Genomic DNA, 16,783 nt, shown 5'->3' on the forward strand with positions numbered 1-16,783 from the left:
GGGAATTATTCCAGACTGAAGGAACATTGCAAGTGCAGATACATGAATGCAGGATTAGGCTTGGTGTATTTGGGTGGAACAAACAGAGCAAGGGAGGAGTGTCAGGAAATGAGGGTAAAAGGAGAGAGGAGTAAAATTAAATAAGACAGTATACTCCATAAAAAAGTAATTGCATTTTACTTGGAAATGGAAAGCCACAGGAAGGTTATGAGTAGGGGAGAGACATTACCACATTTATATCATAAAACTATTGCTTTAGCTACTATTGAGACTGACTTTGGAAGGGTAAGAGCAGAAGCAAGAAAATGACAAGGCTATTGCAGTTATTCGGGTGAGAGATGGGTGGCCTGGCCTGCACTGCTGGCACTGGAGATGGGGAGAAGTGGTCAGATTCTTAATATTTCAAATATTTATGCTGAGTGAAAGAATCAGACAAAGAATGTATACTGTATTATTCCATTTATATCAAATTCTAGAAAATGCAAACCAATCTGCAGTGACAGAAGGTTGTCTGAAGACAGCTGGAAGAAGGGAGGGAGGGATTATAAAGGATCATGAGAACTCTTTCAGAGGTGATGAATATGTTAATTAACTTCATTGTGGTAATGGTCTCATGGGTGTAGACATATGAGACATATGTCAAAAATTATCAAATTGTACCCTTTAAACATGTGCAACTTCAATGAAGCTATTAAAAAAGACATGAGATTGTCTGATGGATTGGACTTGGGTGTGAGAGAAAAGAGGTCAAGGATGGTTTGTATGTTTTTGGCTTAAGCACCTGAAAGATAGGAATTAAATTGTCATTCCTATTCCTATCCCAAATAGGGAAGACTGAAAGGAGCAGAGTTTGAGAGAAAAAAATAAAGAGTTTGGTTTTCAACATATTGTTAGAGATGCCTATTAGACACATCTAAGATATTAAAACAAATGAATACATAGTAGAAAAGACATGAAGAATGAACAGAACTACTACTTGGATAGAGAGTGCTTGTCCATGACCTTACCAAATGTATATTTTCTCAGGACAGCATTGGAGTTACATTGGCCCAATAGGATCTCTCACAGCTCCTACACACAAAAATTAGTGAGCATCTGCTTACTGTTTTTTCCTTATTCAGTATAATGGATTGCACAGACAAGCCACATTCTTTCTTCTTGCTTTTAAATAATACGATTTGTTTGGGAAATCAGCTGCTGGGTTTGTTGTTCAAGGTTGATGAATAACCTTAGAGACTGCAATGAGAAGCTCCTGGTCACAGAAAAATGCCAAGTTCTTCAACCAGGGCTGGAGAGCATTGTAGCCACTCTTCTCTGGGCTGACCTGCTCATGCCATCCCCCGCTTTTTTAATTGCACATATAAATAATCCAGTTATAATATGATTTAAATAAGATTTTGTTTTCCTACTCAGAAAGAAAGTACAAAAATTGCTTGTTGCTTGATGGAGGCTTTACAGAGTGGTGATTAAAAAGGAGCATACCACCTGGGTTTGAATCTTAGCTCCATCACTCACTAGGTGTTTGAATGTCTTATGGTAGTCATCTCTGAAATGGGGATCATAATAGGACCTACTACTCTAAGGTGATATTGTTGTGAAGATTAAATTAATCTTAATTCCTATGTAGAAAGACCCTAGAATAACAACTGGGCATAAATTACTCAATAAATGTTAGCTGCTATTAACTAGTTTTCCCTACTCTGACATTTATTGTTTAGTTATTTTCATGTCAGTTGGTTTTCACTAAGTCGTGGACTTGTTTAGACAAGGTCCTCTCTCACACCACCCTGGGTGCTTTATACAATGTCAGGTATGAAATAAGTACAAAATGGAAGCTCATCACACTGTTATTGAATTAGTTTACTTTTTCCCTATGGATATAGATCTAGGAATCTCAAGATCTCAGCCCAAGGAACATTACCCATTTCTATTAAAGACCAAGCAGGCCACAGGCTCTGATTTACATTCTCAGCCCCCTATTCTATTCACCTCTCCCTTTCGTAAAGAGTATCACGGGATGGTGCCCCCAAGGAAGCCCTGGGAGGCTGAAGGGGAGGGAGCCTGAAACCAGAGACTAACAGTGGCAAATCGCGGGTGGGATTTGGTAGTTCAGAAAAGGAGGTACCATACCAAGAGTGGGGGTAGCGGGGGTGAAGTGGAGGGGCGCTGGTTCGGGACAGGCCACAAACCAGAAGCTGCAAGAAAGGGCCAGAAGGGACCTGTTGAGATGGCGCAGGGTTGAGGGACCCTAGCGCGCAGGGAGGGGTGAACAACGAATGGAGTCACGCGGGGGTTCTGCGAGGGACTGGGGCAAAGGCAGGTGATTGGACGAGGGAGAACACTTAGAGTCCTGGTTGCCAAGGCAGCGACCAGAGGAGAAAGCTTCGCGGAGAGGACGAGGCGGCTGCCAGTCCTCGTCCTGGAGGTCTCCCGCATCCCTCCTAGAGCCTCTGCTGACGTGTCAGTCGAAAACTGCTCAGACCTTCCCGGGCGCCGCCCCTCCGTGCTTGTCTTCCCACACGCCCCCGGCGCTCCGCCCCGTCCCTGCCCCCGTCCCTGTCCCAGTCCCCGCCCCCGTCCCGCCCCCGCCCCGTCCCCGCCCCCCGTCCCCCGTCCCCATCCCCGCCCCCGTCCCCGCCCCCATCCCCGCCCCCGCCCCGGCCTCCTCCTCCGCGTCACCGGCTCCCCGAGGTGACCACAACATGGCTGCGGCGCCTGGGCTGCTCGTCTGGCTGCTCGTGCTCGGGCTGCCCTGGCGGGTACCGGGCCAGCTGGACCCCAGCACTGGCCGGCGCTTCTCGGAGCACAAACTCTGCGCGGACGACGAATGCAGCAGTGAGTGAGCCGGTGGGCGGCTGGCCCCGGGGTCTCCGCGGCGGCGCCGCCTCGGCTGTGCGGGGGCCGGAGTTCCGCAGCCCAGCGGGCCGTCCCGGGGGGTCGCAGGCGGGACGGGCGGAACGCGGGGATGGGCGCGCTCCGGGTCCCTATGTCTGCCTTCTCCCGCTCTGTTAGCGCCCAGCCCCGCGGGCCTGACCATGGGGGGCTGCACCTCCCACTTGTTGCCAGCGTTTTATTTTCCTCTGCTGGGGCTGGGGGTTGCTTGCGGTGGTCCCCGGCTTCCCCAGGAGTGGCTCACAGCGTCCCCTTCCCACCCCGCGCCATCCGCCCGGGCTGGGAGGGTAGATGTGGTTGCGCGCCTTGCGTCTGGGCTCCCCACGCCGCAGCCAAAGCTTTCCTGCCCGCGCTGCGGGGACCTCGGTGGGTGCAATACCCTGGCAGATGCGCTAAGGGCTCAGATGCCGGTGGGCGTTTTCCCAGTGGCAGGTTGAGGGTGGGGTTTCTCAGGAAAGGCTCTCTGGCGCTGCTCCTTTGCCCTTCTGCTCTATTGGGATTCGGGCTTGTACCGCCTTTTGAACAGAAATTGGGAGTTTAGGTTTGGGACGAGTCCGGAGTCCATGCACTCATTGTATTCCGAGGTCTCTGCCCCGACTTTGATCAATCCTGTCGTTTCTGTGCTTGGAAGCCTCCTTGCAGACTGCCAGGCAGGGCTGCAGGAAGACCAAAATCTTTCGCTCTGCGAAGAGACCGAGGATCTGCACCGGCCACCTGGGACCGGCAGCCTCCTCTTCTGTGCGCAGGAAGCGGAATTGCTCTCCAGTCTGGGATTGGAGGTGGGCGGTGGAGAGGGCACAGATCTTCAGGCTCAGATGAAGAGGGTTATTACAGGAATGACAGTAAATACTCCAAGGGTCTCATAAGCCAAGCTTGGTTTAGCCTTAGCCACTTGTGTGTTGAAACCTCTTCCCTCTGTGTTCGCCGGACCAGGATCATTTTAGGGCCTCCCAGGCAGGCTCAACCTTGTAACTTACTGATAGCCGCTGCAGAAACGGTTTTTCATACATTGTTAAGCAATGCCTATAGAAAAGTATTCATTTTAAGAAGGGCAAGAACCCTACGGTTTAGCGATTTATATTCAAATTGATGTTATGAAAACCAAATTTCATAATAGGAACTGTTTGTATCTCTACAACACTAATTAAGAAAAGTGATCTCTAATGAGTGTGAAGCCATTCCTAGAGATAATCCTATGGTTGATGTAAATAAACACTACAAAAGCGGTAAACTGCCATGATTTTTCCCTTTAGTTTTCTTGGGTCAAAACCACACTGTTACCCATTTGCCGTTGGCAATGGCAAGATAGTTGGTATTCTTTGCTTGCAAGCGTTGCCCTGCCTGGGTTCCTCAAAACAGGTACCTGGAGAATCATCACATCACTGATGCTTCTTCAGTACTAAGGCGTGATGTTAGAAGAGCTCACGGTTGTAACATAACTTGAGAAATAGTATGTGTTCAGAGTAAACCAAATACAATAGGCATCAACAGGAGCAAGATCTAGATGCGTGTGTGTTGTGTTGTATAAAGTGTTTAGTAATGTGAGTGTGTATGGTGCCCTTGTGTGCTTTTCAAATAGCTGTTCCACAGGGCACACTTTTTTGGGTTCTGATATTATAAATCCTCTATGATCTATTATAAATCCTCTATGATCTATTATGAGGGGGAGCAAGAAAAACATTGCCATTTTCAATTCTGATCTTATTCCCAACCTTAAATTGTCCATCACCTTAAACCTGGCCTCACACTCAATTATATCTGAGCTACAAAGCTGACATGTTGGAAAATAATCAGAGTTTAGCTTCAAAAAACAAGTAACCCCTTCCAAATCTATATGCACGTACAGCCGTTTAAAGGCACGTTTTTAATGTATTTTATAGCAAATTGGCTTTTGAAAAAAATCTTATTTCCATTCATCCTTCTTTGTCTCTGCTATTTCAGCGTATTTATTGTCCATTTCATCTTACATGGGAAACTGTGTATGTGGTCAACAAAAATAAAAGTACTCCTTCTACCAGTTTCTAGATCAAGCGTGATTGAATTACTGACCTATTCTCATAGTTTTGCTTAGTCCCAGCGAAATGGGATGTCGACTTTTTATTTTGTTTATAGAAAAATATACATAAGGGTATTTTTTCCTTTGTTTTGAAACTTAATGTTGGATACAGTCAACATTATTTACTTTCAGAAAAGATTCCCTTGTGATGTAATTGAATCTACAGTAGGGTGTGATGGATATCCTTTCCCATTAATTTATCCAGACACTGTACTGAGGAAACAACTTAGTTGCAAATGAAATTGACAGTGTTTACTGCTACATAGTAGCGGTTACAGCCACTTGAAGATAGAGTGGTTAGTTCAACTTAATTGACCTCTTGGGGGTTCCTGGGTACTCTAGCTCCCTATTACCCTTCATGTAGTCATGCTTAAGCTAGTCATCATCTGGGCTTGAATTTACCCATTTGCAAAAGGAAGCCTTTTATGAATATGAAACAGAAAAGATTGAGGACTAGAAGGTTAGAGAGGGAATCGAGAGTTTCACTTGGGTGAGAAAAGCCATGTGTGGCAGTTGACACGTTGCTTTTTGTTTCTCAATATTATCCATAGAGAAAAATAGAGAAGGTTTTCCTTTCCCCTGTCTGCTTGCAGAAGATATGATATATAGCAGTAAAGCTCTAAGGATTTGAGATACTTTCTTTGAGCATATGAAAGCAATTCCAGAGAGTACTGGAAAAACTTGGTGGTGTTTATAGTGGGATTGTTATATTTCCTGATAAATCAATATGCACTGTGAACACTGAATCCTGATATCTGGCTATTTTTTTCTCTCTCTCTCTCTCTTTATATACAGTGTTAATGTACCGCGGTGAGGCTCTAGAAGATTTCACAGGCCCGGATTGTCGTTTTGTGAATTTTAAAAAAGGTGATCCTGTATATGTTTACTATAAACTGGCAAGGGCATGGCCTGAAGTTTGGGCTGGAAGTGTAAGTAAAATTTTGACATACTTTATTTGCTTAATTTTTGCTGGCTTCTCTAGCACTGTAGATTTAAATGACTGCATTTTCTTGGGACGCTTGATGGAATTAACCTGTCTTCTCTGCCTGACTGTGAAAAAAGATGGCCCTGTGTACCCAGCAGACCTTGGGTCTGCACAGAGTAGGGGCTCAGCAGAGCCTTCTGAAATAGAACTGATTCTGGCAAGTTCCCCTCAGCGTCAACCTCTAGGATGCTCCATAAATATTAGGGGTTGAAATGGTAAGAGCTGAAAAATTCTTTACTTCATTGCTTCAAAAAGGAAGGATTCATAGGAATTAGGAATTAGATTTACTATGTAAACTATGTTTGAGAGAGTGTTTCAGACATGTAAGTTTAAAGTTGATTTTATGTGTATTTCTTTGTTTATATTTTTATTTATGAAAAAGTGGCAGTCTTGGGAACAGTTCCCTAATCATCTATGCTATTATAAGTCTGTAAAAAAGCAAAATGTTGTGTTTCCCATGTGCTTTCCTGTTTGTATTTTTGTTTGCAGCTTTGGGGTCATCCTTGTCCTGCTTTTCAGACACTTGTGTCTGGAGGTTACCCCAGGGGCTCTGTTCCCAGCTGATTTTATGGGTGCCCTGATACCAGACATGGCAATCAATGCTTTAGTGTTTTTAACGAGGATATTCACTGGGAGTGACCTAATTGAGAGCTGTCTTATGAGTTATTGTCCTTTCCTTTTTAGAAAGCGTGATGTGTGGACTGTGTTTTTACTTTAAGTAGTAAGGGTCCTCGATATCTTTAGGATTGTCCCCACTTAGAGAAATACCCATCCCAACTATGAAAGTTTTCACTCTCAATAAAACAACAAACAAACAAAGAGAAAATAAGAAATCCCCTTGGGAAAAATAGACTGATTCTGTTGGCATTCCAGGTTCCTCAGGAGTAATCTTGGGAAACAACCACTGGTCAGGTTCAGCTCTCCTATTTAGAGAGCATCCCAAGTGGCTCACTCCATACCAAGACAAATCTATTCTGTTTCTTTCAAGTCTACCTAATGAGATTTGTTGATATTCTTTACTCTTGGAAATGTTTTTCCATGTACCTAGGCTGCGTCTTTCATAGAACAGTTAAGTTTTTTTTTTTTTCACTCCTCATCTTTGAGCATTTGGATGAATGAACTTGACTTAACATTTCCTTCCCACTGCAGTTTTGCTCATTCACATATTCACCTCTGGATGTCCTGTCAGTCTTTCTGGGTCGCACCTCTCATCCTGCCTTCTTAAGGAACGCTGCCTTCGGCACCCAGCCAGAAGGGATCTTTGCTGACTGGTGATTGTTTAGGTGGCACTTTGTTTGCACTGTTCATGTGGCATTTCCTTTACTGCTTTGTGTGGCAGTCAATTTGTATACTGTCTTAGCTCACATAAAGTCGAAGACTCTTTAATGGAAAGGCTCATGCCTTATCTGTCTTCCTTTTCAGTATTTCCTTACAGGGCATTGGCATTTATTTGTATTTGTCCTGATATTATCTTATGTAGAATTTGTTCTCTTAAGGTAATACTCTATTTTCCCCGCCACCCCCTGCCCAAAAGAAATCAACAGTACCTTGGCAGAAATGATGTATGAAAGCAAAATTAGACATAAAGATTGCTTCTTGTCGTGTGGACCTATGTTTTTTTTTTTTTTTTTTTTTTTTTTTTTTTTTTTTTGTCAAATCATAAGAAATGAGATGCCACCTGTGGTCCCAATTGACAAAGATTAAGGAAGATAAATGTATAGTATTTCCCTTTCTCTATATACCTCTACCTCTGATTTGTTTCCTTTTTCCAGGTTCTCCCTTAATAAAATAGTCTCCCCTCTAATTTGATGAACATTATTCTTAGGAATTTAAAACTCTGTCTTCAGCTTTCAAAATGATTCTCGTTTCTGTTTCTTAGTTTTCATTCTGCAGTCTTTTTTGTTTTTTTAGCATTTTAGACTTGATCTGCCAATAACACAGAGTTTAATTGCCCTTATCTAATCTCCATGGCAGTATTTTACCACTACTACTGGCTTTCAGATAGTTTTCAGATAGAACGAGAGCACTCATGAATGGAGATGTTTTGTAAATTAGTGATAGAATGGTCTTTTTTTCTTTTCGTGCATTTGTTTTACATGCCACCTCCTCCTTTAATGATTGGAAGGTATACCTCTTCCTTTCAGACAGTAGCTAGTAAAAGACTGTGTGTTTCTCAAGAGGGCACATTTTACTAGTGCTGAAAATGAATGGAATTATTTTCTATAGAGATTTTGGTTTGCATGAAACAAAAGCTTGGTGTGCAGATTAGTGTGTATTACATTGTAATTTTGTTTTGTCTCCAGTTACCTGTAATATCCTTTTGGAAAATGGCAGTATAGCACATCATATCCACAAATACAGTTGATCCTTGGGCAACACAGGTTTCAACTCTGTGGGTCCACTTATAATGCAGATTTCTTTCAATAAATATATTGTAAAATTTTGTGGAGGTTTGCAATAATTTGTTAAAAACTCTTAGATTGCATAGCGCAGAAATTACTAAAAAATTAAGAAAAAGTTAGATATGTTATTAGTATGTAAGCTACATGTAGATCGTAGTGTATTTTATTCTTTACTACCGTAAGACATACACAAATCTGTATAACAAGTTACAATTTATCAAAACATACACACACAAACGCAGATCTTAATGGCGCCTTTCACAGTCGAGAGAAATGTAAACATGTAAAGATAGAATATTAAATCGTAATTGCATAAATTAATTGTACTACATACTGTACTATATATTTCATAGCCACCTCCTTTTGCTGTTCTAGTGAGCTCAAGTATTGTGAGTATCCACTTAAAATGCCATGTAACGCTGTCATTTCCACATCATTTCCATGTCATTTCCATGTCATTTCCCCGTGAGCAGTTCATCTCTCCAGTCAATTGTATAGTGCGTAAAAAGTGATCTCTTGTGGTTTTCATGTATTTTTTGTGTTTAGTGCAATACTATAAACCTTGAATAACACTCTGGGACCCATACAAGGTGTCACTAGTGATGTTGGAAGTGCTGTCAAGTAGCAGAGAAGAGTAATGACATTACAAGAAAAAGTTGATTGCTTGATATGTGCTGTAGATCGAGGTTTGCAGCTGTGGTTGCAAGATTAACGAATCTAGCTTAAGGACCATTATAAAAAAAGAAAAGGAAATCCATGAAGCTGTTGTTGCAGCTATGCCAGCAGTTATGAAAATCTTACACTTTTTGCAAAATACTATTTTATGTACTATTAAAAATACAGCTTTTATGTGGGTACAGACTTGCTGTTAGAAAGGCATTCCTATAGACTAATGTGATTCAAGACAAAGCAAAGTCATTATATAACAACTCAAAGTAAAAGGAAAGTGAAGGGTCTAACACTGGAGAATTTAATGCCAGCAAAGGATAGTTTGATAATTTGAGAAAGAGATTTGGCTTAAAGAAAGTCAAGACAACAGCAGAGGCAGTTTCTGCCAACCAAGAGGCAGCAGAAGAGTTCCTAGGTGCCATTAAGAAAATCATTTAGGAGAGAGGCTATCTGCCTTAACAGGTTTTTAATGTTGACAGAAGTGCCCTATTCTGGGGGGGAAAAATGCCACGAAGGACATTTGTAAATAAGAAAAACAAATGTGCACCAGGATTTAAGACAAGAAGGGATAAGCCAACTCCATTGCTTTGTGCAAATGCAGTTGGGTTTATGATGAGGACTGCCTTCTGCCTTTATCTATCTTGAAGGGAAAGTTGAATACCAGCTGCCAGTCTTTTGGATGTACAATAAGAAGGTCTGGATAATGAGAACCCCTTTTCTGGATTGGTTCCATCAATGCTTTGTCCCTGAAGTTAGGAAGTACCTTGCCAATAAAGAACTGCTTTTTAAAGTTCTTTTGATATTGGACAAATGCCCCTGGCCACCCACAACCTTGTGAGTTCAACACCAAAGGAGTTGAAATAGTCTACTTGCCCTAAACACAGCATCTCTAGTTCAGCCTGTAGATTAGGGGGTCATGAGGAACTTTAAGTCTCATTACACACCATACTTTATGGAAAGGATCGCCAATGCCTTGGAAGAGAATGTCAATAGAGAGGACATCATGAAATTCTGGTAGAATTATATCATTGAAGATACCATCACCGTTATAGAAAAGGCCATGAAAGCTGTCGAGCCCTAAAACTGTGTCCAGACGTTGTGCTTCATTTCACAGTATTATGATAGAGCCAGTCAAGGAAATATGAAACAGATTGTAGATATGGCTAAAAAGGTGAGGGTGAAGGGTTTCAAGATGTGGATCTTGACAAAATTCAAGAGCTAATAGACACCACACCAGAGGAATTAACAGGAGACAACTTGATGGAAATAGGTGCTTCCAAACCAGTGGCAGACAATGAGGAAGAAGACATAAAGGCCACAAAACAAGTCAACACCAGACAATCTGATAGAAGGGTTTTAGTTGTTAAAGACAGCTGTTAACTTCTTTTATAACGTGGACCATTCTCTGATAGGGGCACTGAAAATAAAGCAAACAGTAGAAGAAGGATTGGTACCATATAGAAACATTTTTAGAGAAATGAAGAAGCAAAAGAATCCAGACAGAAATTACATTGTGTTTCCACAAAGGTACATCAAGTGTGCCTGCGTCTCCTGCCTCCTCTTCTACCTCCTCTGCCTCTACCACTGCTGAGACAGCAAGACCGACCCCTCCCTTTCTTCCTCTGCCTCAGCCTACCCAATATGAAGATGATGAGGATGAGGACCTTTATGATTATCCACTTCTACGTAATGATGAATAGTAAATATATTTTCTCTTCCTTTTGATTTTCTTAATAACATTTTCTTTCCTTTTTACTTTCTTTTTTTGAGACAAGGTCTCACTTTATCACCCAGGCTCGAGTGCAGTGGCGCCATCATGGGTCACTGTAGCCTCAACCTCCTGGGCTCAAGTCATCCTCCCACCTCAGCCTCCCCAGTAGCTGGGACTACAGGTGCAGGCCACTGTGCTCTGCTAATTTTTTAAAAGAAATTTTTGTAGAGACGAGGTCTCACTATGTCATCAAGCTGGTCTCCAACTCCTGAACTCAAGCGATCCACCTGCCTCTGCCCAATATGATTACAGGCTTGATCCACCATGCCTTGTCTTCATAACATTTTCTTTTCTCTAGCTTACTGTATTGTAAGAAGAGAGCATATACATATAACATATAAAATATGTGTTAATTGACTGTTTATGTTATTGGTAACCAATGGCTTCTCGTCAATAGTAGGCTATTAGTAGTTCAGTTTTTGTGGAGTCAAAAAAAGTTCTATGCAGATTTTTGACTGTGCCCCTAACACCTGTGGTGTTTAAGGTCAGCTGTATTTGCCTTTTGTTGTTGTGGTCATATATTTCAGAAACTTTGCATTCTTTTTACTTATTCCATGGCTGTTGTTTATTGTTTAAGAAAGACTTAGAAGTCCTGGGTTGTGAGCAATACTATGAAATGGGTAGGTACATTTTTGCTAGAGGTTATTTGGAATTGTGTTTATAACCAGCTTTGCTATGCATAGTTTTAATAATATAAAAATATATAATAATATTCCCTTACAGAGCTCTTTTATCTACTTCTAAACACTAACTTTACATGTACTGTGTTTAGAATTAAGCTGAATATAAGAAAACTTCCAGAGTTTTAGAAATGTTCGCTTAACAGTTTTCTGTACTTAAATTATCAGAGTAGTAATAATCTCAGTGTAATTATAACAGCAACTACCTACCTCTCTTAGTTATATCTACTTACCTATATATTTGTATATTTTCTACACTACTAAGAAGTCTCTCATTTATATTTCTCACACAGAATTTGATTGATATTTGTCCCTTTTGCCCATTCTTTTGTATAGGTTGGGCGTATTTTTGGATATTTTCCAAAAGATTTAATCCAGGTAGTCCATGAATATACCAAAGAAGAGCTACGAGTTCCAGCAGATGTAAGTTGTGGATTTCTGTCTTGTCCTCAGTTGTAAGTTGGCTTATAAGTGACTACCTAGAAAAAAAGAAAAATTTCAAAATAATTTCAATGAGATTTTATCATAATCTGATAGTTATCTAATATATTGAAATAGATGTTGTTTAGATATTCTTATATAAGGCTATGTACTCTTTTTTTTTTTTTTTTTGGAGTCTCACTCTGTGGCCCAGGCTGGAATGCAGCGGTGCGATCTCGGCTCACTGCAGGCTCTGCCTCCTGGGTTCACACCATTCTCCTGCCTCTGCCTCCCATCTAGCTGGGACTGCAAGTGCCTGCCACCACGCCTGGCTAATTTTTTGTATTTTTAGTAGAGACAGGGTTTTATTGTTAGCCAGGATGGTCTTGATCTCCTGACTTCGTGATCCGCCCGCCTCAGCCTCCCAAAGTGCTGGGATTACAGGCATGAGCCACCACTCCTGGCCAAGGTCGTGTACTCTTATACAGGCTTTTCTTTGCTGCTTTATATGTGAAAAATTAAGAGTTCTGTAGTTTTTATATTTACTTATTAATGTTAGAAGGCAAATAATTTCATTTCACAAGCAAAAGGAGAAATTTGAAAACTACTTATTGGATAGCTGTTAGACATTTTAAGGATACAGAAATCAGGTTAAATTAATTAAGCTCTAATTTTATACTGAGCCAGAAATGCAAACTTACAAAGGTTTCCTTATTATTGACTCCTTAGTGACTTAAGGGATTATAGTTATAGATTTGGAAAAGGGAACCAGAGAGTTTCATGTAAGGTCCAGTCTCATATCTGTAAGGTGCTAACTACACATTCTTTAGAGCATTTATAGCACACAATGGCTTTGTGACTAAAAGGATTTAAATATATTTAATATTTAAATATTTAAAAAATTGGCTCAGAAGTGTGCATGATGGAAAGAGGGAAATCATTCATCTCTGGTATACTGGACAGGTCTCCCCAGAAGATGGTGAATGTTTAGTTAGGGGAAGAAAAGTATCTTTGTTGTTTTTTTTTAACTTTTCCATCATTTTATGGCTCCTTGTATGTCAATTTGCTTACTGGTAGAGGAAAGGAAAAATATAGATTTACTCAATAGTCCTGAAAGCAGATCTTAGTGACTGCCTAGAATGCTTATTTGGAGTCAGGTACCTACCTTAATGAACCTTGTTTTCAAGTTGTTCTTGTGGCAGTAGTAAAATGGGAAGCCTCCTTTATATCATTCTTTGTTCTCTTACATTTTTTATATCTCATGCGTCTGTATCTCAGTAAGTTGCTTCTGAAGCTGATTTATCTTTCCCAGTCCAAGGAAAATATGAGTCCCAAATCCATGTAGACTGAGAACCTGACAGCCAGGTGATTCTGCCTGTTTCTGACTGGGTGAGCAGAAGTATGATATAGAGGGCACAATGTAGAGAAGCTGAGGGTCTTTCAGCTCCTCCTGGATGCGTTATTATGAGGTGAATTCCCGGAACACCAGGCATAGATGTTGGGAGTTGGGGAACCCAATAAATGACACATCACTTTTCCCCACCTGTGCTCAAAACAAATTGAGAGACCCAGAAATTGGGCAAATAGGAGATCAAAATGACCCCGTTATTTACTGATAAAGCTGTTTGGAGCATGCAGAACTAATGGGCTTTCTAACATTGCAGTCTAAACTAAGATGGACTTATCCAGTCACAGACAGAGCTACCCAACTAGGGGTCTCCCCAGGCGGGACTGTCTCTGTAAAATGGACAGCATGGAGGAACAGAATATGTGTTTTCTCTCCAGCAGGTCCCAAACAGAAAACAGGAATGGGACTGAGCAAACTCACCAGCCACATGAATCATTCTTCCCCTGGGGAAGAGAGAATGAAGGGAAGCCAGGAGTATTACTCAGATGGGAAAGTGGGTTCCAGCGTCCTATCCACCCGCTGCCCAAGAACAGTCAGTGCCCAGTGTTGATGCAAAAGCTCCTCTAGAGCCAAACGTGAATTTGAGATTATCTCAATCATTAACATGGATAAGAGTTTGCTCTGGTGACACTTGGCTGTTGACACACTAATGTGTTTCTTTTTCTTGCAGGAGACGGATTTTGTTTGTTTTGATGGAGGAAGAGATGATTTTGATAATTATAATGTAGAAGAACTTTTAGGGTTTTTGGAACTGTACAATTCTGCAGCTGGAGATTCCGAGAAAGCTGTAGAAAAAACTTCACAGGATATGGAAAAAAACTCTGAATTATCTACGGAAAGGGAACCTGAACCTGAACCAGTAGAAGCCAACTCAGAGGAAAGCGATACTGTATTCTCAGAAAACACTGAGGATCTTCAGGAACAGTTTACAACTCAGAAGCACCACTCCCACGCAAACAGCCAAGCAGATCATGCTCAGGGAGAGCAGCCTTCATTTGAATCTTTTGAAGAAATGCTGCAAGATAAACTAAAAGTGCCAGAAAGTGAAAACAACAAAACCAGCAATGGTTCTCAGGTCTCAAATGAACAGGATAAGATTGATGCCTATAAACTTTTGAAAAAAGAAATGACTCTAGACTTGAAAACCAAATTTGGCTCAACAGCTGATGCACTTGTATCTGATGATGAGACAACCAGACTCGTGACTTCATTAGAAGATGATTTTGATGAGGAATTGGATGCTGAGTATTATGCAGTTGGAAAGGAAGATGAGGAGAACCAAGAAGACTTTGATGAGTTGCCATTACTTACCTTTACAGATGGGGAAGATATGAAAACTCCAGCGAAATCTGGAGTTGAGAAATATCCAACAGATAAAGAGCAGAATTCAAATGAAGAGGATAAGATTGAGCTAACTGTGCCCCCTGGCATCAAAAATGATGATAAAAATATACTAACAACCTGGGGGGACACTATCTTCTCTATTGTCACAGGAGTTGAAGAAAATAGAGGTACAATGGATTTAGAGAGCTCTAGTTCAGAGGAAGAAAAAGAAGATGATGATGATGCATTAGTCCCAGAGAGCAAACTGGGGAAACCACAGTCAGCAACAGATTATAGTGACCCTGACAATGTAGATGATGGTCTTTTGATTGTAGACGTTCCTAAAACAAATAATAACAAAGACCCAGAAGTAAACACAGAACGTCACATTAAAGGAAAAGGGAGGGGAGTTCAGGAATCCAAGAGGGGCCTGATACAAGATGAGACAGAATTAGAAGATGAAAAGCAACAAGGCATGACTGTGCACAGTTCTGCTCACAGCAATAACCTCAACTCTATGCCAGCTGCTGAAAAGGGTAAAGACACATTAAAATCAGCTTATGATGATAAAGAAAATGACCTAAAAGGAGCAGCTATTCATATTTCAGAAGGAATGCTCCGTGAAGAAAAGCCTGGAGAGCAGATTTTGGAAGGTGGCTCAGAGAGTGAATCTGCACAGAAAGCTGCAGGGAATCAAATGAATGACAAAAAGATTCAACAGGAATCCTTGGGTAATGCACCACTCATGGGAGATAACCACCCTAACGCATCCAGAGACAGTGTGGAGGGAGACACTTTGGTAAATGGGGCCAAACCACACACGCTTTCACTGGAGCATCAACGTGAGGAATTGAAAGAGGAATTAGTTATTAAAACTCAAAATCAACCTAGATTCTCCTCTCCAGATGAGATTGATTTGCCCAGAGAACTGGAAGATGAGGCTCCCATTCTGGGAGGAAATCTTTCCTGGCAACAAGAAAGAGATGTGGCTGCCACAGTCAATAAGCAAATGAGTGAGAAGATAAGGCTGTCTGAGGGAGAAGCCGAAGAGGACTCCTTGGATGAAGAGTTTTTTCATCACAAGGCAATGCAGGGCACACAGCGGGTAGGACAGACAGACCAAACTGACAGCACAGGAAGACCAGCTTTCCCTTCTGAAGCAGAAGAGAACGATTATCCCTCTGAAGAACTATTAGAGGATGAAAACGCTGTAAGTGCAAAACGGTCTAAAGAAGAAAACCCTGGGAGTCAGGGCAGGCAGTTTGATGTTAATCTGCAAGTCCCTGACAGAGCGGTTTTAGGGACCATTCATCCAGATCCAGAAATTGAAGAAAGCAAGCAAGAAACTAGCATGATTTTAGATAGTGACAAAAAAAGTGAGACTGCTGCCAAAGGGGTCAACAGAGGAGGCAGGGAACCAAATACAATGGTGGAAAAAGAACGCCCTCTGGCAGATGAGAAAGCACAGAGGCAATCTGAAGGAAGTGACTTTTCTGACAACATAAAAACTCAGACTCCAGAATTAGGTGAAGTGTTTCAGAATAAAGATTCTGATTATCTGAAGAACGACAACCCTGAGGAACATCTGAAGACCTCAGGGCTTGCGGGGAAGCTTGAGGGAGAACTCTCAAAAGAGGACCATGAGAACACAGAGAAATACGTGGGCGCAGAAAGCCAGGGTTCTGCTGCTGCAGACCCTGAAGATGACTCGTTCCTCTGGACTCCACATACAAGTGTAGAGCCAGAGTATAGTGACAAGAGGGAGGACTTGCTTATCATAAGCAGCTTCTTTAAAGAGCAACGGTCTTTGCAGCGGTTCCAGAAGTACTTTAATGTCCATGAGCTGGAAGCCTTGCTACAAGAAATGTCATCAAAACTGAAGTCAGCACAACAGGAGAGCCTGCCCTATAATATGGAAAAAGTCCTAGATAAGGTCTTCCGTGCTTCTGAGTCACAAATTCTGAGCATAGCAGAAAAAATGCTTGATGCTCGTGTGACCGAATATAGAGATCTGGGAATGAAGGACAATAACATATTTGAAGAGGCTGCAGTGCTTGATGACATTCAAGACCTCATCTATTTTGTCAGGTACAAGCACTCCACAGCAGAGGAGACAGCCACACTGGTGATGGCACCACCTCTAGAGGAAGGCTTAGGTGGAGCAATGGAAGGTGAGG

General features: G+C 41.7%; 1 protein-coding gene across 2 annotated transcripts in view; it reads left to right on the forward strand.

Moving 5' to 3' along the window:
- The first annotated feature begins 2,682 nt into the window (after nucleotides 1–2,682).
- The window catches only part of MIA3 (MIA SH3 domain ER export factor 3), a 54,698-nt gene continuing 40,597 nt past the window's right edge, over nucleotides 2,683–16,783 (forward strand). For both annotated transcript variants that reach the window (XM_023203684.2, XM_023203681.2), the window contains exons 1-4: nucleotides 2,683–2,835; nucleotides 5,744–5,877; nucleotides 11,792–11,878; nucleotides 13,954–16,777. In XM_023203684.2, coding sequence (XP_023059452.2) covers nucleotides 2,703–2,835; nucleotides 5,744–5,877; nucleotides 11,792–11,878; nucleotides 13,954–16,777 — 3,178 coding nt within the window. In that variant the 5' untranslated portion in view covers nucleotides 2,683–2,702. The remainder of the gene's footprint in view (nucleotides 2,836–5,743; nucleotides 5,878–11,791; nucleotides 11,879–13,953; nucleotides 16,778–16,783) is intronic.

This window comes from Piliocolobus tephrosceles, chromosome 1 (genome assembly GCF_002776525.5).
Source record: "Piliocolobus tephrosceles isolate RC106 chromosome 1, ASM277652v3, whole genome shotgun sequence".
NCBI lineage: Eukaryota > Metazoa > Chordata > Mammalia > Primates > Cercopithecidae > Piliocolobus > Piliocolobus tephrosceles.